At 37.5% G+C, this 25,000-nt stretch overlaps 1 protein-coding gene across 7 annotated transcripts in view; it reads left to right on the top strand.

Annotated features, from left to right (window-relative positions):
• Positions 1-25,000, top strand: part of LOC117400475 (tyrosine-protein phosphatase non-receptor type 3-like) — a 141,159-nt gene that overhangs the window by 82,584 nt on the left and 33,575 nt on the right. For 6 of the 7 annotated variants that reach the window (XM_034000509.3, XM_059022795.1, XM_059022794.1 and 3 more), the window contains exons 8-18: positions 1-74; positions 594-681; positions 3,306-3,394; positions 4,810-4,873; positions 6,059-6,231; positions 8,423-8,557; positions 9,097-9,273; positions 19,099-19,122; positions 20,571-20,784; positions 22,496-22,573; positions 23,261-23,317. The exon at positions 1-74 is cut by the window's left edge and continues 47 nt beyond it. In XM_034000509.3, coding sequence (XP_033856400.1) covers positions 1-74; positions 594-681; positions 3,306-3,394; positions 4,810-4,873; positions 6,059-6,231; positions 8,423-8,557; positions 9,097-9,273; positions 19,099-19,122; positions 20,571-20,784; positions 22,496-22,573; positions 23,261-23,317 — 1,173 coding nt within the window. The remainder of the gene's footprint in view (positions 75-593; positions 682-3,305; positions 3,395-4,809; positions 4,874-6,058; positions 6,232-8,422; positions 8,558-9,096; positions 9,274-19,098; positions 19,123-20,570; positions 20,785-22,495; positions 22,574-23,260; positions 23,318-25,000) is intronic. The other variant, XM_059022798.1, reaches the window with a different exon arrangement.

Raw genomic sequence — 25,000 nt, 5'->3', positions numbered from 1 at the left:
TCTGAATTCCATTTTATACCTGATCAGGGTGAAGACTTTCTTACCAGAGTGGGATCACTGCATGACCAGCACAGGTGATATGTTAAAAATGTTTCCTAAAAGTTGAGGTGTTGCAATAAAGGGGTCCTACCTGTACACATTCATTTAAAAATGAAAAAACTTTTTTATGTGATCTTCGATTATCCAGACACTTGTTGTCTGAACATCTCCTTGGTAACCTGTCTTGGATGGGGTGTTCTTCTGAACATCTCCTTGGTAACCTGTCTTGGATGGGGTGTTCTTCTGAACATCTCCTTGCTAACCTGTCTTGGATGGGGTGTTCTTCTGAACATCTCCTTGGTAACCTGTCTTGGATGGGGTGTTCTTCTGAACATCTCCTTGCTAACCTGTCTTGGGTGCTGTGTTCTTCTGGCACAAAGTGCACATTTCAGAGTCAATCTCTGTTATTCAAATAACTGTGTTGCTCTTTGTTACATATTTAAAGTTAACTGGGTTGTATTATATCTGTATTTTTTAGGTAGATCATTAAAGAAACAGCAGCAATGTGATGTACAGGAATGCATTTCTTTCTTGATTTGATTTCTTTTTTTCAGAGGCCTCAAACAATCAGAAGCAGAGCTTTGCTATTTGAATATTGCCAGAACCATGGAGTTCTACGGTGTAGAATTGCACAGTGCTAGAGTAAGTGTTTTTTTTCTTTTTTTTTTTTTTTTTTTGTTTCATTTTTTCAAGTTCACATGCAAGCTAGCCTAATGGTGTATTAATTCAAAAAAGCACAATGGAGTCTCTCTCTTTATCCAGGAAATACAAATGTATTAAACAATCTTAAAGTTCAACTGCACAATTATAAAGAGAGTAGTATAAAAGGTAACAAGGTTACAAACGGTAAGGAACATTGATTTTTAAACGAGTTGGTTAGATTTTTAACACTTACCCTAGTGTTATATTGTAGACTGGTTTTCTCTTACAGTAGGTCTAGGGATGAAGTAAAATTAGGTTTTAAAGTACTGATGGACCGATATTACAGTGCCATGTGTTGTCACTGCATGTTTGTTCTTTGTTCTTTTTCTGACCTGAAGCTTTATGCAGAATATTAGCTCTATTATAAGCTGTGCCTATCGGGACATACACATTTAATAAAATTATACTATATTGAATTTCAATAAATTATCATTTAATAAATACATTTTAAAGATGTTGCATATCATTTAATACTGTCCATAATGTAGAAATAATGATTGACAGCTGCTTGGAGCAGCTGTGCAAGTCCATCATCCTTCAGCAGGGGTCACTACAGCAAAGCACAGATTCTCCTGCATGGAGGTGGATTACAAGGAAATCTGAAAATCTCACTTGTTGCAACAAATATATTTTAATGTTTAAAGAATATAACATTAGAATAATTAAAATATTATTTTGGGAATTTCACACCTAAGGCTTTTAGATTTAAAAAAAAAAAAAAAAAAAAAAAAAGAATTCTATAATCACTTGTTACTTAACAAAAAAGGCGTTTTGGCTTGCCTGTCTCTCCTTAATGTATATTACCAACCCTAGATGTTTCTTAATGTCTGAAACTCCTTCCCACATAGGATCACTCATTATCTGCCTTCGCTTTTTCCAGGCTTTTAATTGTGCCCCTTTGAATAAAGATCACAGAGTCTGATTTTGTGTATGCAATTGCAAGCCTGCACATACTGTAACAGGGGCTGTCAAAGTACTTGGAATTGAGAATAGGAAACTTGTTACACATCAGCTCTGCACCACCCAAAGGGGCAGCTCCCCTGAGGTCTCTTAACAATGGCTTCACAGTGGGAACAGCATTATGTAGGAAAGTGACATAATACATTTCCTCATACATTCCTCCTTCCCCTATATACCTTTTGGAACTGATACTGCATATCTCAGTTCAATGATATTTTTATAATACAAACAATATGTTCTAATGTAGCTACAAATGACATTTTCCATATAGAAGTGATTTGTCCAATTAAATTTGTCTCCCTGATTAGTCCAAGTTTTTTTTTTTGTTTAAAGCAGGTTCCAAATATTTTAAATCTGCATTGCTTGACAGTGCACACTGCCTCAGTGGCTATATATATATATATATATATATATATATATATATATATATATATATATATATATATATATATATATATATATATATATATAATGAGTAAATCAGACTACAATACTAATAAAAATCCACTACTGTCCCAGAACAATATTGAGAACCATTGTAACATGTAATATTTGGTGCAATTGATGTATTGCTTAATTCTTACTTAAGATTCATTACCAGCGAGAACCCCAGAATTGACAATAACTGTTGTAACATTAACTCCATTTGTATAGTTGGTCCACAGTTCCATTCTATGATTCTTTTAAAGGAATGTGCATTACAGGTGATACAGACTACTCTCTTTCACTGTCTTTACTGGCTATATTCTATGATTCAACAAAATTCCATTACAGGTGGTGTTCAATAGAAAGTCATCTTTTCACTTGCAGATTATCATTGTGACGGGGTGCTCACCCCTTATGTATTTATTATTATTATTATTATTATTATTATTATTATTATTATTATTATATGTGTTTGTGTGCGGGCGGATGGGAACCGTCCGTATGTATTATTTGAGACCGGCGAAAGCCAGTCTTATAAAGTGTAGCTGGTAATTGTTTAATGGGCAATTAAAGCTCCAGCCACACACAGAATATAAAAGACCTACTCCAGGCTCATTAGGAGGAGAGTTTAGAGGAGTTGAGAGCAAGAGTGAATGCTACCGGATTAAAAGATTGAAAGGTACTTGTTTTTTTTAAAATGTACAGTTATTTGTGTGTTTTGTTTTGGCCCATGTGCTCTTTTCTTTGTGTTGTGTAAAAGTGTTTTTTGATTTATTATTTAATATATGTCTGCGGCCGTTTTTAACCCTGTACGCTTCCTGGTCTGTGACGTCCCCACATGCCACTCAAGCCATCCTTTTGTGACAATCATATATACAGTATTTCTTCTCACATTTGCATTTTACTTCATGTTTACAAACCGTTCGATCTAACATGATCTTAGATTATGCAACTGCGGGCGCTTTGTTTTTGTTCACAAAAACTGTATCAGGTTTGGAATTCAGTTTCACTTTTTAATCAAGCAGACCCAGGTGAATGGCATCTCCCTCTGCGTCACAGGATGATTCTTTGGCTAGAAATGCGTGACATAAAGACCATCTCTGTAATGCCATGCCTTCACGTTCTAGATGATGTTGCTCTAATAAGACACCTTTGCACATGTTCCTTTTCTATTTCAGGATCCTAACAATGCAGAGCTGCTCATAGGAATAGCCTCTGGGGGTCTCGCTGTCTTTCGAAATATGATTTGCACAAGCTTCTACTCCTGGTAAGGCAATTCCAGGCTTGTGGTTTTGGAAATGACTCATGTGGTTTGTTCTTCTGTCAGTAAGACTTGATATTTACAAGCTTTAGTAATCCGCTCTATCGCAATTTAAATAATAGAATCAAAACTGACAAAGGCACCAGCCTGAAACCACTAGACTAATTCTGTAGTCCCTGAAACACAAGTACATTCTTCTTGAACACTCATGTAATTTGGAGAGGGGGGGAATGGTTTAGGCTATGGACTCAATTACTTTTCTTCAACCTTTAGGCAATGTTGTTTAGACAATATTGTGTTGGTAGTGAGAAGGCAATCAATTAAAAATACTTGAAATCCTCCGGTACAGTACTATAACCCCAGTCACCACGGATAAAAAGTGCAATAGCAAGGGAAACCACGTGGAAACGAAGACAGGCAGTGTCTTCTGCTTAATTGCACTCCTGCCTCTCTATATTGTAGCGTATTCAGTGAATGGAAAGGTACTTATTAAGATGTATAAATTAGTTGCAAGAAATCGCATTAATTGGTGCTGAAAAATATCACTTTTGAGACAACACCCCTCAGGATTGAGCTTGAGCCTGTGATTCCTGTCTGATCAAACTACAAATTAACTTGCAGCCTATCAAGCTTTTATAATTAGGGTTGATGCAGTAACATTACACACATGCGCGCACACACACATGCGCGCGCACACACACACACACACATTTAGTAGAAATTAGCAGAGGATCCTGAATGATCTGGTTTTGTAGTTGGATATTTAAAGGAGATGGTATGGAAACTGTAAATCCCTGAATTGTGACGGTGCATTATGCCATTTCTGGTAATAGATGGGTACTCCTCTGGGAAGTTTTGGTCAGTTTCAAGTTTTTCTCTGGTATAATGTAACCCAGTCAATGGATTTAGTTTGTATTGCCCTCCTGAAATCAGCAGTAATTGTAATAAAGTACAGTACATTATTTTCAGTAGCACATCAATGTCCCTTTTATGATCAAGTTTCATAAAAAGCCAGTAAAAAAGCATAGTTTTGTAGACAGTGGATCTCAGTTTGTTAGTTAAATGTTTCTATATATTTTAACAGCACTCAATGAAAACCATTATACATTGTTAAATGCGATTATTTGCAGAATGTTAAAAACCAAATTGACAAGTTCTTTAAAAAAAAAAAAAAATAATAAAAGAAACCACTATACTGAGCCATACAGTTTCAGATAGTTATTCAAGATGTCTAGTCACTACTATAATATGAACTATAATAATTATACTAATATTGTTATCATGGTGGTTTTTATTGTTATTATTTTCAGTAGACTAAACCGGAGTTCCTGTGATGTGGTGTCTGCAACACAAACACGTCACTTGGTGTATGTCCACTTATGTTTGTCGTTAACCAGATCTTACTGTTTGTTTATGTCTAGGGTCAATATCATGAAGATTTCCTTTAAAAGGAAACGGTTCTTTATTCAGCTAAGACAGAAACATGTAAGTAATGTTTTTTGTTTTACTCAGTCTGCAGGTTTCCTCCGGTACATGAGAAGAAATGTATCCGTTTCCAAGTGAGGTGTTTTGCAACAAACAGTCTGAACGGAATGCAGTCTAACCTGTATCGTACTGAGTTGACTCCTGGCTGTTACCCGTCGCACATACCAACAGAATGGTAGTTTTAAATTAAATGACTGGGGCTTTAGGGCCATACAGTTCAAAGAAGAGAAATTTCCCACCCATTGCATTTTGAACTCAATTAGAACCCACGTAGTTTCCTAAGAGTGTGCTTTTCTTGTTTCGTGGTACATACAGTACTGTACACATGCAACACAGTCATTCTCTTGACTTGCAAAATACATACTTTTATGATTTTATAAAAATGCTTGAGGCACCTTTTAAGCATTCCAAAGAACAGCAGACGCAGCAGCAGCCACTCGGATTGGCTAATGCATACGCTGTGTTGTCCAAGTGCATTTTGTAAGATTGCAGTGTCATCTAGTTGACGACAAATGCATTGTAGCCCTGGGAATTTTAATACTAATTCTATGACCTATATACAGTGTTTTACTGCAAATGTGAATAATATAGCTCTATGATTCTTAGTTTAGAATTGTATTCAGAATTAACACCAGCCATAAAATAAGTTATATTCTAATAGTTATTTATTAAGTACAGATGTTATTTGATATTGTCTATCTGTTTTGACAGTCCTTTTTTTTTTTTTTTTTTTAAATGCCAGTTACTATAATCAGTGTCTCGAAATGAGGATGTTTTTTTTAAATGTATATTTTTTGTATTCACTGTATATAAATAATTATATGGACAATGCTTAATTGCACATGTTTTATTGGTTAAGTCTTTTTTCCTCTCAGTTTTGCCCCACATTTTAGCTTCCAAGACAATCCATGTTCCTGGCTGTTGCGCTATTCGCTTCTTTTTTCAGCCACTGGTGAGGCCCAGCCTGGCTCGTCAGTGGCCTTGTTGAGTGCCTGACCACTAGGGGTTGCTGAAGCGTGATGGTGTTGTCAAACATCCCTAACCCCATGGAATCCCAAAGGCCTCTACAGCACCCCCAGTTGGGCCTCCAGCCAGTATCAGCAACTCGGCGTTGAAGGGATTTAACTACACTCTTTTATATACGATATAGTAATATTGTAAAACTGTCTCTTCTTGCATTGGTAGGGTGAAACCCGAGAACATAACGTGGCCTTCAGTATGTTGAACTACAGGGCGTGCAAAAACCTGTGGAAATCCTGTGTGGAGCATCACACCTTCTTTCAGGCCAAGAGATCACTACCTCAGGACAAAAAGCTGCTGTCCCACAACTGGACCCTGGGCTACAAGAATCCAGCAAAGTAAGATGTTTATCACACCACATTTGAAAATCATTGTGATAACAAGATACAATATATATACAGTGCCTTGCAAAAGTATTCAGACCCCTGACCAATTCTCTCATATTACTGAATTACAAATGGTACATTGAAATTTCGTTCTGTTTGATATTTTATTTTAAAACACTGAAACTCAAAATCAATTATTTTAAGGTGACATTGGTTTTATGTTGGGAAATATTTTTAAGAAAAATAAAAAAACTGAAATATCTTGCTTGTATAAGTATTCAACCCCCACACATTAATATTTGATAGAGCCACCTTTCGCTGCAATAACAGCTTTAAGTCTTTTGGGGTAAGCATGTACCAGCTTTGCACACAGTGTCTGAGTGATTTTGGCCCATTCTTCTTGGCACACTTGCTCCAGGTTGTTCAGGTTGGTTGGACAACGCTTGTGGACCGCAATTTTCAAATAGTACCACAGATTCTCAATGGGATTGAGATCAGGACTTTGACTGGGCCACTGTACGACATTCACCTTTTTGTTCTTGGGCCACTCCAATGTTGCTTTGGCCTTGTGCTTGGGATCATTGTCCTGCTGAAAGGTGAATTTCCTCCCAAGCTTCAGTTTTTTAGCGGACTGAAGCAGGTTCTCTTGCAGTATTTCCCTGTATTTTGCTCCATCCATTCTTCCTTCAATTTTAACAAGATGCCCAGTCCCTGCTGATGAGAAGCATCCCCACAGCATGATGCTGCCACCACCATACTTCACTGTAGGGATGGTGTGTCTTGAGGCATGGGCAGTGTTAGGTTTGCTCCACACATAGTGCTTTGAGTTTTGGCCAAAAAGCTCTATCTTGGTCTCATCTGACCACAAAACCTTTTCCCATATCGCAGCTGGGTCACTCTCATGCTTTCTGGCAAACTCCAGACGTGCTTTCAGGTGGTGCTTTTTGAGTAACGGCTTCTTTCTTGCCACCCCCCCATACAGGCCAGTGTTATGCAGAGCTCTTGATATGGTTGACTGGTGCACCATTACTCCACTCCCAGCCACTGAACTCTGTAGCTCCTTCAAAGTGATTGTTGGCCTCTCTGTGGCTTCTCTCACAAGTCTTCTTGTTTGAGCGCTGAGTTTTGAGGGACAGCCTTTTATTGGCAGTGCCTGGTTGGTGTGATGCAGCTTCCACTTCCTGATTATTGATCCAACTGTGCTCACTGGGATATCCAAACACTTGGATATTATTTTGTACCCTTTCCCTAATCTATGCATTTGTATTACTTTATCTCTAACTTCTGTAGAATGCTCTTTGGTCTTCATTTTCCTTCAGATTCACAGCCTGACCAATGATACTTATGCAAGCAAGATATTTCAGTTTTTTATTTTTCTTAAATATTTCCCAACATAAAACCAATGTCACCTTACAATAATTGATTTTGAGTTTCAGTGTTTTAAAATAAAATATCAAACAGAACGAAATTTCAATGTACCACTTGTAATTCAGTAATATGAGAGTATTGGTCAGGGGTCTGAATACTTTTGCAAGGCACTGTGTGTGTGTGTGTGTGTGTGTGTGTGTGTGTGTGTGTGTGTGTGTGTATATATATATATATATATATATATATATATATAATATATATATATATATATGAGAAACATCATCGTAGGGTGCGGTGTAACATACAAGTGCAGCTTCATCCCACTCAAGGATGCTCTGACCTCTCCTGGAGTTGATATCCGCTTGTATCCTACAGCACCCTATACTATATTCTATATACTGTCTGTGTCAAATAAAAGGGCAGTGCATTTTCCATGTTTTCCTGTACTTTGTTAAACCTTGGATTCTGTACAGAGAGCTTCCTCAGTTATCATCATATTGATCCGAGTTCTGAGTTCCTCAAGTGCAAATCTGTATACAAAAAGCAGGACTCTGAAGACAGTAATGTTAATATTCCTCTCTGCCATCTTGGTCATACTTTCATTCAAAATGCTCACTTAGAATTTAGGTAAAACTATAAGAAACTAATTCAAAGAGAGAAACTCCTTGGCTAGTGCCGTCTGCTTTGTCTACTTTTAATGGTCTTACCTTACTTTCATTCATATACTGCAATGAGTTTCCTCTGTGTACTGGTGTAATCTTGAACAGGCTGTTGTGTGCAGCATTGTTGTGGGAATCAGAGTGGTCAGCAACTCCTCTTAATTGAACCTATGCAGGTCTATAAACAGTCAGTTTTGCCGGAAAGTCATCGGTGGGATGGTCTGGAACCCAGTATTGAGAAAATCCTTGTCAGTGGAGCATCTAGAGACCAAAAGCCTTCCTTCACGCTCGCCGCCTATGACGCCAAACTGGTAAGAAACAGAAGCACAAATAATTACACACAAATCTAGAAGTAAACACAAAGGGGAGTCTTCCTCAAGATTTTACTCAAACATGGTGCGCTTAGTTCAGAAACTCTGCGTTTCAGTCTAGATTTCAAGTGCTAAATAGGTTGTATGTTTGAGGATGCCTAGAAATAAATGCATCCATAAACATCTAAAAGTAATAATAATAAAAAACTTTAAATTGACAGTAATCCTTGAAATTTGTTGTGAAAAATGGTATTCTGGTCTAGGCACATCCTTGGAAAAAAATATTTTACCATTTGATAACTCTCTAATTTTGTTTAATTCACCATGAGGCCATGTTGACAGTTAATTGTACAATCATTATTTTCCTGAGCAAGGGTTCATTAATTCACTTCTTTTTTTCATTTAATATTTCACGTTTTGTTTGATATGTAAATCACACAGTGAAATAAAAGGAGCTCTATGTCATGACATTTGTTTTACCCATGTGGCTGTGGCTGTTTGGTTGGCTGGTCGTCTGTTATGTGTTTAATTTCCTGCAGGCGGAGCCCTCGATTGCGCCACAATATCAGGAAGCCACGGCACTCCTCCATGGACAACTTGGAAAGCGAGATGACCTACATCACCGAGACAGAGGACGTGTTCTACACCTACAAGGAGTCGCCCAGCTCCAAGGACAGCGATACAGAGTCCTCCTGGAACCACAGCCCCTGCAGAAAGTGAGTCACACACCGCCTGTCTGCCTGTCTTTCCCGCCTGTGTACACTGTTTGGGGTTGTGTTGGTACTTGCTACATTTGCATGTACAAGAAATCGATCCTTTTTCTATTGCTTGTTTTGAAAAAGAAGAAAATTATACAGTGATACTTCTGATTAAAGACCCCCAATTCCAGCGCAAAACTGGTTTATATGCAGAATGTATAGAGGAGTTGGGAACAGATTTCTCAAGAAGGTACCTTGAATCCAATTTGATGACACGTTCCCAAAATCCTAGTACAGTAGAGCTACAACATCAAGTAACCCGACTGAGTGGGAGCATTGCCAAAATTTGTCAAGTGAAAGAAAGTCACTGCAGTTCAATAAATAGACTGAAAGGGAAACATAACTGCTTCCTGCAAAAAAGGTAAATTTATAACCTTACAATTAGTGCAGTGCATCCAAGTCAAGTTTGTGTACTTCTCGTTCCCCTTGATGTCCAGTGGGTTCCATGTAAAATTTCCCTGGTGCCATGGGCATGTCACCGTATACCGCGGTTATTGTAGTGTAAAACTTTTTTTCCAGCGCTCCAGCAAGCTTTTAGGAATTTTAGTGGGCTGTATCCTTAACAAGAAGATTTCTGTTTCAGATTTGTTTCTTTCAGGGTTATGCAAGTACTGTATTAACAAACATATTGCATTTTTAAAATTAATTTGTTGATTTGACAAACTACAAAACCAAAAAAACATTTTCCTTGGTATCTGCAGTTGGTGCACAGTGATAACAAATCTAAATGTTACCATACTTTTATAACTTTTTTGCAAATATTCAAATCTATAGATGCAGTTGTTTTGGCCAAGTTTCATACTACTCTTAGTAAAAAAGTGAAAGAATTCTATCGCTACGGATGACTGAGCGGGTTATTCATGCAAGCCTATACAAGCGATCCATTCATAATTAAATATATTGAATCTCCTGTTTAGTTACTTTTTTCCCAATAAAACAAAATAAAAATAAAAACAATACCAGCATGTTATCATCTATTTTGTTTGGGTCATTGATGCAACATATGGATAACTGTTAATTTACTGTTCATGCCAAACATGCGATACAAAATATGGAATTGTTTTGGCCTATATTAATGCTACTCGTTATTTTGCTTAGAAAAAAAATACCATTTGGACTGTGGTTACATATGTTGACATAACTACAATCAGCAATCGCCTTTGTGTTAAGAGTAAAATCAATCCCCATTATATTTTTATATGTGTGTAACAAATTAATGCACTTGCCCATCAGACATGATTTCCGACTCCGTCACCAGTTTTCTGATTACAAAGCCCATCTCGTCAATGTTACAATGTACTTGTTTATCCGTCACAGCCCGTTTTTTTTTTGTTTTCTTTTTCTTCCTTGCATGCCAAATCAGTTTGTCTTTTTATTGTGCAGTTACACAGCGCTTCCTCCAATTTCACATGACAAAAATGCAGCAAAAACAAAGTGAACGAGACAAGCTAGGGTAATGTAAAAGTTAATCATTAAACAGCTTTATCTGTGATCGTTAGTTGTTTTTGTGCTTTTTTATTTTGCAAGTGATCTGTGACATTAGGGTCTTATCGAGCTCTATATTCTGCAGTTTTGAATACTGACTTGGATACTGTTAATTCTGGAAACTGGTGTTTTGTTTTTTTTTTATCTTTTGCTAAATTGCATTGCCTTTCAGTTCTGTGCTTGGGTAACATTTAGATTTCATTTTGCTATTGTGTTGTTAATGGGAAATTTTACATACTGCTACAATACATACCAGATTTAAAAGTATGTACTGTATTAGTCCACGTGTCCATAGTCATCTCTTTTGGCAAGTGATATTTTCAGAATCCTATTGTTCTGAATTAAAATACTACTTCTATTGAAAATAGAATACTATACCAACAAAACCAACTATAGTACATCTAAATGGAAGCCTACTTATTTAAAAACACAGTATTTTTGATCTTGCATCTTTTTTGTTTTCCCTGAAAAATGGACAAGGGTGGAACAAGGGTGGAATGGGCCAAAATGAAATAATCAGATATGCGTCACATTTGTTTTGACCGTCACTGAAGTAAACATTTTATAGGGTCAGATATGTGAGTGCTGACTGTAGTGTGGTAGATTTTTCTGATATTTTTTGAAAGAAGCGATGTCACGTGGCAGTCAAACATAAGTTTTTAAAGCTTTGATGAATCGAAAAGTCAGAGAACTGTCTGAAAACAATCCTTAGTAAGGAATTTTAGGACCAACACTGAATAGAGGCTAGTGTCTCATAATAATTGGACAGACCATGGTTGAAAATGTTTTCATTCAAATTGGAGGCAACATTTTAAAATGACAATGGCTGGTACAGTGTTGAAATACACAAAAGAATAAACTTGTATACAAAATATTTTGCATATCTGTATAAAAATGAGGGATACCCAGGGAATAAAATCGCCACCCCAGTCATTCTATAAATCATTTGTTCTTTCCAAAATTCGGTACAAAGTTTCTCTGCTTTAAACATGCAAAAAAAGTTAACATGTTAATTTTTCTGAACCACAGAATTTTGCCACAATTAAAATTACTTAAATATGAGAGAAAGCAGTTTCTTGTTCATCAATGGAAGTAACCTATTATAACTAATCTCCAAGGGTTCCCTGGGATAGCTGCTAGCCGCAGGCAGTAATAAAACATTACAAATTACAAATATGTGGTAATGTGGAACAAGCTGTTATGGAAGGCCATTGAAGAATTGCCCTTGCCCCAGTGGATTTTCTGCTTTTTGATTTATGTTTGGAGAAAATGGAATCCCTTAGTCATTCAGATGATAAGCCTTACAGTAAAGACCCATTATTAAACATTAATATCCCAAATGTTCAGACCTTGAAATAGCAACACACTCCTAAAGCATTCAGCAGAAATGTACCATTGAAACAAAGTGAGTGGCTGGTAGGAGAAAATAGGTTTATGCCTGTAAATTTAGTAGTTTTATAGGAGGAATATTGTGATGGAGCGGTTGTCTTTCTGGAAACCCACTTCTGGGTTGTGTGAGTAGCAATCAAATTGACCTACAGTAAAAAGCCTTTTTTTCCCAGGACAATCAGGCTGTTGCCTTTGCACAAATAGCTCTCTCTCTTACTGATCTGGGTTAAGGTCTTTTTGGCTGTGCTCTTCAGTTTGTGAATGACTGCAGTTTCTTGTTGAATGCCCTGAAAAAATATTCTTATTTCACAGATGTTTCCTCTAAAGTTAAGGTAAGAGCATTAAAAAAAATCTGAAATGCTCTATTGTGGTGTTAAGCTTTTCGAAGGGCTTGTATTTCTTATTAATATTATTTATTATTATTATTATTATTTAGCATTAACTGAGACCTATTTTAAGCCTTTGAGACGGTGCCAACTCAAGTACGGTATAACGAAACCAGAAACGACTTTCTTCTAAGCCGCCCATAGCATTGAGAGAAGGGTCTGGCAAGGAAAATTATTGCAAATCCACCTGTGTTGTACCTAGTGCACTGTACCGTCTCTGTACCCCCCCCCCCCCCCTTTTTTTTTTCTTCTTTCTTTTTTTTTGTGCTTTTTGTGTTGTGCCCAGTTAAGCATAGAAGACAAACCTGGCAAGCCTACTTTTGTTACCAACAGGAGCTATATTGATGGGGGACGTGGTTCGCTGGCTTTTCTGATGGGTCCTTAAACAATATATCCTACAGCATGTGTCCAGGTGTGTGTGTGTGTGTGTGTGTGTAGGAAGATTGAACATCAATTTTGAATAAATAGTTGGTCATTTTACTTATTTGTTGAAATGAATATGTTAGATTGACCTGGGGGAAGCCAGGAGGCCCGTCTAAGTTTAACTAGGCCTGGATAGTGACAGCATTACTGCATCTGGTGTTTTAAGACGTCTGAAAGAGGTACTGCAAGGTCTCAGGGCAGACCAACCTTTTTAAGTAAGTATTGATCTTTCAATACATACAAAGCAGGAAGTTTAATTTACAGAAATTAATTGTATTTGTTGTTCAGCAACATCCATAGCATAAATCAGAATATAACCCTTATACAAATTGAGAGAATGTCTTATTTACAGGTTGTATGTTACAGTATATGCAAGATGCGCAGTAATTGTATAGTGCAGTGTTTGATGGGGTAATACAGTCGATTTTTTTGATATAACCATCCTGTGTGTAATTTGCATCTAAAAACACCCAAATGTACTACACATATTGGAATCTTATTACCCAAGTATACTGTGCACAGAATTACGCCGAGTATTTGTATAAGGGTTCAGGTTGTATTCTAAAAATTATGGTTTTACAAGGCATGAATTAATATGTCTTGTGTCAAATAATAATCTCTTATTTGTTTGAATGTGTGGCCTTTGTGAGCATCTTAAATGAAACTTTAGTGTTTATTTCTGACTGATTAATTGTTTTTTTGTGTTTTTTTTAACTAGCACTTTTTTAGTTTTGAGGTTCTCAAAATAAGTGTTTCTCCTATTTCCCAGGATTATTTTAAATTGGTTTCTTTAATGGGAGGCAGGGGAATTAATTTCTGACCTTACTTTTCTACGTAAATACTCTATCATAATGCATACCAGATAAAAAAACACCCCATTTCCCAGCGACAACCATGACTGCAAATAGTATATCCATATTGTAAGATCTTATCAAGGCACTGCAAAACCCTGTTTATTTAATTCTCAAATGACAATAGATACGTCTTGGACCTCTCTCAGCAGATTTATTATAAAATAAATCCTTACCTTGATCATGCACAGTGAAACCATGGAGACGAGTAGAAACTGCGATCTGCTTTCGATCAAAAACTCCCCGGTTGTTTTGACTATGTAAAAGTATGATGAGTCATGACTAAAAATATTAAAAAGAAAGTAGCTTCAAATGTCATTTTAATTACCGGATTCTGCCACGTCAACGCCCAGGGGGCGTACAGTTGTCGTTAAGGCAGAAGTGTGGGGGTGGGCATTGACTCAGGCAGGGGCGAAATTACAGGCATTATTGCAGAGAGTATTTTTAACATTATATAGATAGATTACATTTTATTTGGCATGCTTAAAATTCAAAGGTAGAGCAGAGCACAGTCACAAGGGTGTAGCTTGTCATGAAACCATTAAAGAGAACTGAGACTATGACCTTTGAGTGGTTCTCAAAAGATTAATTCATTACATGACAATACTGATATTGGGCTCTATTTTATTGATCTACACAATGGCAGATTTAAGTACTGCCATGTTCTAACAAATTCAAATAAGCCTTCCCTGGCATTTAAAATACTTTTACATAAATACACTAGATAGACTCACGCATGGTCTCTTAGAGCACCTTGGTACACAAGGCCCTAATGTAATGCTTTAAACAGTAGTAGCATTTAGATCCACCACCATTCAGATCTACAATAGGGCCAAACACAAAAAAGTTTATCTGCGCGTTGCTTGGCAATACAAATATGAAATATATATATATGGATGAAGGCTATATTTGCATCCTGAGCCAATCAAAAAAAAGGAATAATACCGCAGTAGTGACGTCAAAATGGCATACTCCTCTAGAAGAGTATACTTGACCTTTGACCCATATTTGACTCGTGTGCACCCCAAGACCACTTTCAAACACAAAATGTCTCTTTTTCAATCATTCGACAACACCCACAGTTTGTGGTTTTTAGGCACTTTTAACAAATCTGTCTCTGTGAAGATTTATAATCCTCCTCCACCAACGGGAGCACCAAACAAGCAAGCGAGACAAATAATCTTCGACTCTGACAGCGAGTTCATTGTCTACCCAGTTTAATTCACCATTCTCGAATTATCAAAGAAAATTATATTTAAGATTGTCATGGTGTGCTGTCTTCATTTTTCTTGCCAAAAGCTTTGCATCATTATTTAATTTAGATAAATTGCTTTCTGAACTTCTTTTAAGAGTATTGCACTTTATGCTGTTATTTTCCATAGCAAATCATTTTATGGACTGACTTGCATTGAGGCTTCAGGTAATAGTCTTGGGAATTTGATAACTATGCACAACCTACATTGTGTTTATTGTGCTTATCAATAGGTGTATGAAAAGCAAAATCTATATTTTGATTTTATTACAGACTTTAGTATTATGAAGGTTTTTATTGTAGTACAGGCAAGTTGTATTATTTTTCTGACACTAAAAACAACCTGGTAATGCTGGAACATTACAAGTAAATGAAAAAAAACTCGCTTTCAACCTGCTGTTTCTTGCATTTTTATAATTTTTTTTAAATCTATTTCTTTGGAGAAAGAAACCTTGGAAATAAATAATATAATATTCTAATTACAAAAAATACAAAAATACACAGTCATTTTTCTCTTAAATTTACAAATTAAAAAAAAAAAAGTTAAAATCCTTCTCGGCACATGTAAATTATTGTAAGAATTGTTATGGGAATATGTGCAGAGTTGTCAGCGATGTTTGACTTGCCATGCCTGTGTCCGTGTGATTGACTCAGGAATTGTTTAGCCAAGATGGGAGAGACAGCGGATGTAAAGAAAATGGTGACTGTTTTTGTTCAGTTATGTGTACAGATGGGTCATTCCACGCCAAGTCAACCAGAAAAGGGGCATTTTGTTGCCTGACCGTCTCAGATTTTGATAGAAAAAAATTCATGTGGGGATTTTCAGGCCCGCTGAGTTCATAAATGCTAATCTTGGGGGCTCCTGAGTGGCGAATCCAGTAAAGGTGCTCTGCTTGGAGTGCAGGATGCGTCCTATAGCCTTCGAATCCAGGTTATGTCATTGCCGACCGGGAGTTCCCATGGGCGGCGCACAATTTGGGGGGGGGGGGGGGGGGGGGGGGGGACTATGGCACTCGCCTCACAAAGTGGTGCTAGATATGTACCACTTGTAGCTGAATGAATTACAGTATACCTGGCCAGGCACAAATTGAATAAATAAACTAGAAAGAGTAAACTTGTAATTTCTAATTGTATAGTGCTAATGGCATTCGTGACCATTGGGTGTAATTTCCCCTTTTAAGAGCCGCCTTTAAAAAGTTTCCACGTCTCTCTCACTGGGGCTTCCTGTTTCCTGTTTTTGGCAGCATGGTTGAATGTAAGCTAGCTAAGTAGGGAAAAGCTCACAGCAAAGTGTTTTTGGTTTGTATGTAACTAGAGTTTGTTGTTTTGTCAATATTGAAGTAAAAAATTGTGTTAAGTTCTTTATAAGTCGACTGCTGTAAACACTATTTTAGCAAATATTGGTTGTTAAACACATTTGGGATATTGAAGTTTATGCTTCAGCTGCCGTGTTCTTTTTATTTGGAGGACTGGTTTTTTTTTGGTTTGTTTTTTGTTCTATATGATTAAAATATATGGATTTATTTTATTTACTTTGCTAATCAATGTAATCTTTATAATAGTAATGGGAAAAGACATAAGCGCAGTTTAAACAGTAAATGTGTGTACCGCATTGCTCGCTGCATTATTAATATAACTGTTTTTGTGAGGTTTTTGTTGTGGATTAGCCTAACAGTTATCAGTTTATAATGTTATACTGCTGTTCTGCATATTGTTTGTGTGTTAACACTATGAAAATTCTTTAATACATGACAGATTTTTTGCATCATTTTGCAGTGTACAGTGAAGTCTTTATTTACCAAGAACCCTTTTGATATTATTCGCTGTCAAACAGTCTTGCTAACGGTGGGGATAAAAATTGCTTCAAGTAGACGTAGACCGTTTGTTACAACAGAATACCACTGTTACCATGGTTATAGTATTTAAGGTATGCTATTGTACCATAGTACTCCACACTGTACCATGGCAAATCTTGGCCATGGTAACACCTATGGTATTCTATTGTACATGTTATATTTTTTACCATTCATATCAGTATCAGGAAGAAAAAAAATGTACCTGACCAATTTAGTTCATGAAATAGTATCTGCTTATAGCCACTTGTTTCTTGATATTTATAAATTAGCTGTAAACAAGTTTTCGTTTCTCTGCGCTGCTGAAAATGTCTCCGACCCTTTAAATGCCTAGACAATGAAGTTCAATCCCCCCCCCCTGTCCAATGATACGTGTTAACAAGCTGTACTGCAAATTATGATGGCCCAGCATGTCAAAGAAATAAAGTGCGCTTTTTATCATGTTTACACGATCACGAGCTGTTTTGCTGTGTTGCTTAGATCTGCATAACCGAATTTTGGGAGTTGATTGCGGACCACCTGGAGTTTGGGAACCACTGCCCTGGAACATATTGTAGTTTTCAGCACAGAGAATCTGCAATGAATTAATGATTTATTGATTGCAATTGCAGATGATTTAATGAACTGTGATGGGCGCTCAGGGCCCGATGACTGTGATGGGCGCTCAGGGCCCGATGACTGTGATGGGCGCTCAGGGCCCGATGACTGTGATGGGCGCTCAGGGCCCGATGACTGTGATGGGCGCTCAGGGCCTGATGTCTATGATGGGCTCTCAGGACTTGTCCGTGGGTGCTCGACAGCTACTTGCGCGAGGCCGGCTGGAAAAACATGAACGATATCATGCATCCCAGTGCCGCAGATAGGAAGTGGCTATGAGCCACCTCCCCCTGGGACGAGGCACGCTGCAAGGTGGTGGCTGGGGAGGAGGAGGCCGAAACAAAAGAAACAACATGAGAGAATAACACACTGAGCCTTTATGCGCTTGCTGATGACATGTTGGTTAGGGGCGGATTCACCTTGCAGAAAAGCAACTGATTATTTTGATTACCTCGAGTGAAAGCCAGATGTGCAGTCAATTTGAATTAAATGCGTACTCGTTTCGTGGAGACAATCACATTTAGCAAACTCACTACAAGTAATAAACAAAAGTATGAGGCTTTGAGCCAGAATGGGAGGAAGAGTTTGCTTTCACTGAAAACGGTGGTAAACCTGTTTATGAAACAAATCACAACACATTTTCATCTGAATATCCTCCTGGATCAGACTCAAGGAGAAACAAACTGGCCTCTTTTAAAAGCACGCCTCAGCAATCAGCAGATGCTCCTTTCGGCATGCGGTAAAGAAGCTGATGTAACTTAATGACTCAAGCGAGTTTTGTATGGCATGGAATATTGATCGTGACAAACGTCCTTATTGAGATGAATAAATCATTTTTTATAACACTGCAGTGTTAGCGCTAGACTAGAGAATGCTAGTTTTAAATGCTATATTGCAGGTCTAAAATATATTTAATTTAAATATTTTGCATCTCGTCATGAAGATACTGTAATCCCTTTAAAAATAAATACAGTGCATTGTTTTGTTTTTTTTAAACCGAGCATTCACATCTTCAAGGGAAGAGCTTGTTGAAAAGAATCCTTACAAAAGTGTGTCTTTATGTGGTGGTTTTGGTGAAATCAGGACAGTTACCATGTTTTGCGTCGTAACTATTTTATTTGAAGTGCATAATACATACAGTACAAACAGAAATAATGGAAAAGCACCATAGTCTTGCATTTAATGTTTAATACACTGTAGATCTACAGTACAATAAAAATGACACAAATTGTAAGGCTCTGCAATATTCTCCCTTGTTGTGTATTTTGCTGCCATCAAGAGATATCTACTGTACTGCACAGAGTAAGTGCAAGATTATGTTATAATGTTCGAGACAATTAAAAAGATGTTTAAAACAATGCTAGTATTTAAAATGTAATTAATGCCTTGCAGTATGTGTCTTGTGGCTCTCTGCCATATGAACATTTTGATGTGTGGCTTGTAGGGTTAGAAAGTTTGGCCACCCCTGATATAGTACAACATAACTATAACTATAAATGTGACTAATGACTTTTAAATTCTCCTTTTTTTCACTTTCTCCTAAACAGGTCACCAGAGTCAGAAATGCCAAAGTAAGTGTTTGTATTATACAATATTTAACAAAATGTAATACTGTGTACATATTCCCAGATACAACAGTAAACACAAAGTTAATCACAGTGACCTACTCTAAGTAACGTGTGTTAAGAATGTGCTAACCGCAAATTTCATCACAATTGGTAAAACAGTTCTCTAGTTATAGGGAAACGTCTTAAGTGTGACTTAAGTACAATGGGTACGATGCAGATAAACTGTGTACAGTACATGCTGTAAAGAAAGTTGAGAAAGATAATCGGGCCACAAATGAGTGATGGAGAGAAACTACAGTAGAGCCTTGGTTACAAACACCAAACTTGCAAACTGACCGGTCAACCGAACACCCCACTTTTATCCGGAAGAATGCAATCACTCAACCATGTATACAGTGCAACCAGATAGGCACTCTTGTAAGTGGTGTGCTGGTTATGAAGAAGGCAAAATAATTGTACCAACAAATGTATCTTTACAAAGGAGAAGACAGATTTCAAAGCAAGTACGGACAATTTTACTAGGAACATGTTAGTTTAAATTATAATCATTTTTCCCAAAGCCAAAGGAAGGTGAATGACTAAGCTAGCTGCGTGCATTTTATTTAAAATAAAAACAAGCACTATGTTAACCCATGTTTTCCTGGCCATTTTAGATTTGTGTTTTTGCTTCAGTTACAATTTCAATTGTAATGTATATATTACAGTTTTAAAGCCTTTCAGGCCATAATAATATTGCAGTACTGTGCTGTATCCTTGTATTCACCAGATTAAGGGTGCAGATAGCAGGTGTCCACATTTATTAAATCATTGAAAACTCATTTTCAGAGTTACGAACAACCTCCAGTCCCAAGGTGTTAGTAACTCTTTGATGTTCTACTGTATAGCAAAAGCTTTCCTGGTTAGAATTGGTATTGGTTACATGACTTGTTGCTGCAAGTACCAGGCTTGTGAAGTTCAGTATCCCATTCCCAATTAAACAGCTAGCTGTAGCAGTGAAGTATCCACCCACTAATAGAAGTAACCCCTCGCTTCACCCACAGCCCTGTGCATTAGCTCCACTCCATTTTTAAAAAAAAGCATGCGCAATTTACTGTGTGTAATATCGTGCTGTGACGCACTCCATTAGCCCTCCTCCACAAGCAATATCAAGTTAATCACAAGCCAATTTATAACATTTAAAAAATATATATACATGGAAGGAAAATTGATCTTCTCTCCTGTAAAGTCTGGAAAAAAGAAACAAAAAAATACAGAAAACAATAAGGGGCTCGTTATTGCAAATGGTTGAAAAATGTTTTTTTTTTTTTTTTTTTATTGCCTCTGCCAGTGCATCTTTAAAATTGGCTGCAATCCCAGGTTATGATTGGAATCACTTACTGTGTGTTGTGTTTTGGTTTTTTTTGTTTGTTTGTTTGTTTGTTTGTTTGTTTGTTTGTTTGTTTTTAAACAAGGAAACTACTGGAAAGCAGTGACACAAGTTCCCCTCGCATATCCCACGGCCATTCTCTGCCACCTTCCCCCAATGGCGTGGAGACGCAGGCACAGGTGAACAGACTGTCCGGGACACACCCACTTGACGGGGTTGATAAACAGCTCCTGGCAAGCTATGATAACACAACACGAGCAAACCACACCGACGGAGACTGCCAGTACTACTGTGACAATGTTTGTCAATACTGTATAATCCTGTTTGCATGTATCGCTCATTAAGCATCCCTGTTGCTCCCTCCGACCATTTGAGATTCATAAGTCATATTTGCTACATTAAATGAATACCTCGGACAAAATGTGGCCTTGAATTTGACCTTGTATATCCTGTAGTATTACCATTTCCAGATGATAAATATTACATGCTTTTAAAAAACAGATTTTAAAGTTCAGGTCACAACTTTATTCTATGATCCTCTTGGTTGAAGAAATATGTTTGCATGCCTCGCTTTCAGTAGTCGTGAATTTTCTAATGTTTTGCACTCAGTGTCATTGACAAAAGAAACACATTGAACGTTCTGACTAAGCAGCTTAAAATACTATACCTAAATGCTGCTCAAAATTCCATAGAACATTCCATGTTCATAAACTTTTCTTTTATAATTAAGAAGTGAACCTTTACCATGCTTTCACAAGGTTCCAAGTTATCAGCAAACCTGAACTAGGTGCATAGTTTTGTTCCCCCCTTGTTGACGCCAAGAATTATTTATTTATTTATTTATTTATTTATTTATTTATTTAGTAGTTGCCAATTGTTGGTGTGTGTGTTTGTGGGTTTTTTTGTTGTCCCCCCCCCCCCCCCCCCCCCTGCAAATTCTCTCAATTTGGAATGGCCAATTATTTTTAGGCTCAGCTCACCGCTACCACCCCCGCACTGACTCGGGAGCGACGAAGACGAACACGCGCTGTCCTCCAACGCCTGTGCCGTCAGCCGACCGCTTCTTTTCACACTGCAGGCCCACCATGCGGCCACCCCAGAGCTACATTGTCGGAGGACAATGCAGCTTACAGGCAAGCCCGCAGTCGTACAGGCAGACTACAGGGGTCATTGGTGTGCTGTGAAGCCGAGGACACCCTGGCCGACCTAATCCCCGACCTAAGGCTGTAGGGCACATCCTGCACTCCACGTGGAGCGCTTTACCGGATGTGCCACTCGGGAGCCCCTGACACCAAGAAGTTTGAATAAATTACTCCTGCACTGACACTATGCCTGTCACAGCAAAAGAGGCACACTCTCATCAAAGTTATGCAGCCACAGAACATGTTATTTTAATGGTAACCATATGCCAACAATATATTACACCTATATAATGTTACAGACAACCACTATTTCCCCATTCCATTATAAAACAGAATTCTAATTCGTGGACAGATTCATGAGAAACATTCTGCAGGCTTCAATGTTTGGAAATTACTGAGGCATTGTTAGTTGTGAGCACAAGTGACGAGCCATATTCATTAATTAACATTAGCATTCTTGTAACTTTTGTTCTGTGTAACCTTACATTCACTGTGTGGTCTAGTGGTTAAAGAAAATCCCACCTCAGCCACTCAGTGTGACCCTGAGCAAGTCACTTAACCTCCTTGTGCTCCGTCTTTCGGGTGAGACGTAATTGTAAGTGACTCTGCAGCTGATGCATAGTTCACACACCCTAGTCTCTGTAAGTTGCCTTGGTTAAAGGTGTCTGCTAAATAAAACTAGCTTGTTGAATGCAGATGTTAAATGTGGCCATTAGTGTTAAATTGTAATTACTATTAAAAGTAGTCCTACTTTATACAGTATTGCTTTTTGCAGCTGTGATAAAATACAGGCCTATGCTGATGTTTAATGGGCTCAGCCGCATGATTAATATGTCAGTTGTGTGTTTTTTGTGTTTGTTTTTTTCAGAATGAGCTCTTGGATGCGGAACTGCTGCTGCTACGGATAACACCGGATGCAGAAGGACGGTTTGGATTCAATGTGAAGGTGAGTAGAGAGAATATAGAGCTACTGTACTGTATATAATATTGGATACACTGTATGTTGAAAACCTTCTAACTCACTTGAACTCTCCTTGTCTCACTCACAGAAACACATCAGCCTAAGATCCTTCTCAAGCAGATGAGCATGTTTATTGAGTTTAGCAGAGTAGCACAGTATCAGTATGCACTACAGTGTGTTTAACTGATATATTTATTACTGTGTAGCAGGCTTGCAAAAAGAGAGCTTTTGCATTTGTAGGCCTTTATCCTGGTGGTAAATTTTAGTCTACATAAGCAAGTAACTCTGCTTAGATACAGTTGATTAAGCCTTCCCCTGAGGGAAGCTTGTATAAATGTTAAAATCTGACTACAAAAATTTTGTGTTACTGAAACTCCTCAGGCAAAATATAACAGCATACTTCACTTTAACCTATGTCCTAAAATGACTGTCGTATTGAGATCATGTGACTTTTTTGCTTTTTGGACAATACAGGCCAGTCCCTTTTGATGGTCTTTACAGTTGGTACGCTGCTGTATTCTATTATTCTCTCAATACAATTCCATTACAGGGGTTGTTCAGTAGAAAGTAAACATTTCACTGTCACTTTGTTTTTAACCTCAGGACAAATCAATCTTTTTAACATTACATTTTTTTAAAAGTTTTAAAAAATGGTCTTTTTTTTATATATAGGGTGGAGTGGATCAGAAGATGCCCCTTGTAATATCCAGAGTGAGCCCAGACTCCCCTGTAAGTACAAGTGATGTAATCTCTGTCTGCCACCAGAGGGCACCCTCAATCTTTTTAATTAAAAACAAGCAAAAAATAATAAATGATAATAGAATCCCTCTGTCTATCAAAGCTAGCTGGAGCTCTGAAACAGGCAGGTGATCTGTGGCTGATGAAATGTCAGCCTGAATCCTTGTGAAAATGTTTACAAGCATAAAATAAACAGCACAAGCCTTGCGTTCCAGTCAGTGAAACCAAGAGTGGCAATTTGGTGCCGGATAACAAAAACCAGCGCGGCATGTATCCATGCATCGCTGGACACTGATTTAACTGAGAGTCAAAATGTTTAAATGTTTTTTTTTTTTAGATTTATTTTAAACATGAAAAGTAAAATAAATGAGCTTGGATAGGGGATAACAATTTCTTGGCTGTGTTTTTTGCAAATTATAAGCAATGAAATGTGTCATTTTAAAAATCGCATTCAATAGTGAAAATATGTTGCGCCAAGGTAAGATTATTGGATTTTTTTACGTGCATACATATTGGGTTTTTTTGTAGTGTGCACATTTCCACTAACCTTCTACTAAATGAAACATCTCTTTGCTGTTTATATTTTTCAGGTGTTATTATTATTTTTGTAAGTTTTGGTACACAGCTGTATTTTTTGATCTAAATAAAGCACAGGATTTATCCAGTAAAAAATGAACAGTTTCACTGCCACATTGTGTAAACTAGCCCTAGTAATGATGCCTATCACATGGTTTTTACATAGTTCTAGTTAACACATTTCATAATATTCTAACCCCACTACCCTTAATCAGAGACATATAGCACAGCGCTATGTGGGATCCGCACATGGGCAATACGTAAGTTGATTGACTTGTGTTTTGGATATTACTATCCTGGATCCTAAAAATAAGGAATACCAATCAAGTACCTAATGAATGCAAACATGACGACTGTTAATTGGTGCAGTGCCTGGTGTGGAAGGTGGATGGGGGGGGGATGGGGGGCTTTGCAGATTGATGGCATTTCTCTCTTGTTGGTTGATTTTGTCAAAGTTGAATGCATCAGGCAGCTTTCCAGCTTGGCGTTCTTGAAGTTGGTTGCAGGGACTCCTTCTGATTTATGAGATGTGGATGCTCAGGTGATCCGTCCTTGTTCTGTTTGCTTTTTAAAGACCAGTTCTTTGCACCTTCCTTTCTTTTTGATGTTTTTCAAAAATGCCTATCAAAGAGTTAGGTTGCGCTGTTTGACTTTTTTGCCGATTTTCACAGCAGGCTCAACTGCAAGATGTGATCAGAATAAAGTGTCTGCTGCAAGTGGGGGTTCCCGAAACCCCCTTTATCTGCACTCACATGTGCAATACTCTTCTGTATTAAACAGAAACCAAGTATGACCATAGTCCACTAATAGATGTATTTTTTTTTTGTTTGCTTTTTCACGTGATTGCAAATCTTGTACAGCGGAATCATAAGTGTAAAAGGTAAACTGCATACATAATAAACACAATTATAAAGCTCTAAGAAATAACTTCTATTCCTTTTTGTGTGATTAAACTTTTGTTCTCTGCACTAAATAAAATAAATGTCGGCTGCCCAGAGCCTCAATTTGTATCTCCTTTCGCGTTAAGTCAACTATTAACTTTAATGATGTTAAAGTAATACATGATCAATATTGCTGACATTTCAACCTCAAACAGTC

The sequence above is a fragment of the Acipenser ruthenus genome, chromosome 4 (genome assembly GCF_902713425.1).
Source record: "Acipenser ruthenus chromosome 4, fAciRut3.2 maternal haplotype, whole genome shotgun sequence".
Taxonomy (NCBI): Eukaryota; Metazoa; Chordata; class Actinopteri; order Acipenseriformes; family Acipenseridae; genus Acipenser; species Acipenser ruthenus.
Note: the sequence above shows the minus strand (reverse complement) of the source record. Positions and strands in the feature narration are given on the sequence as shown.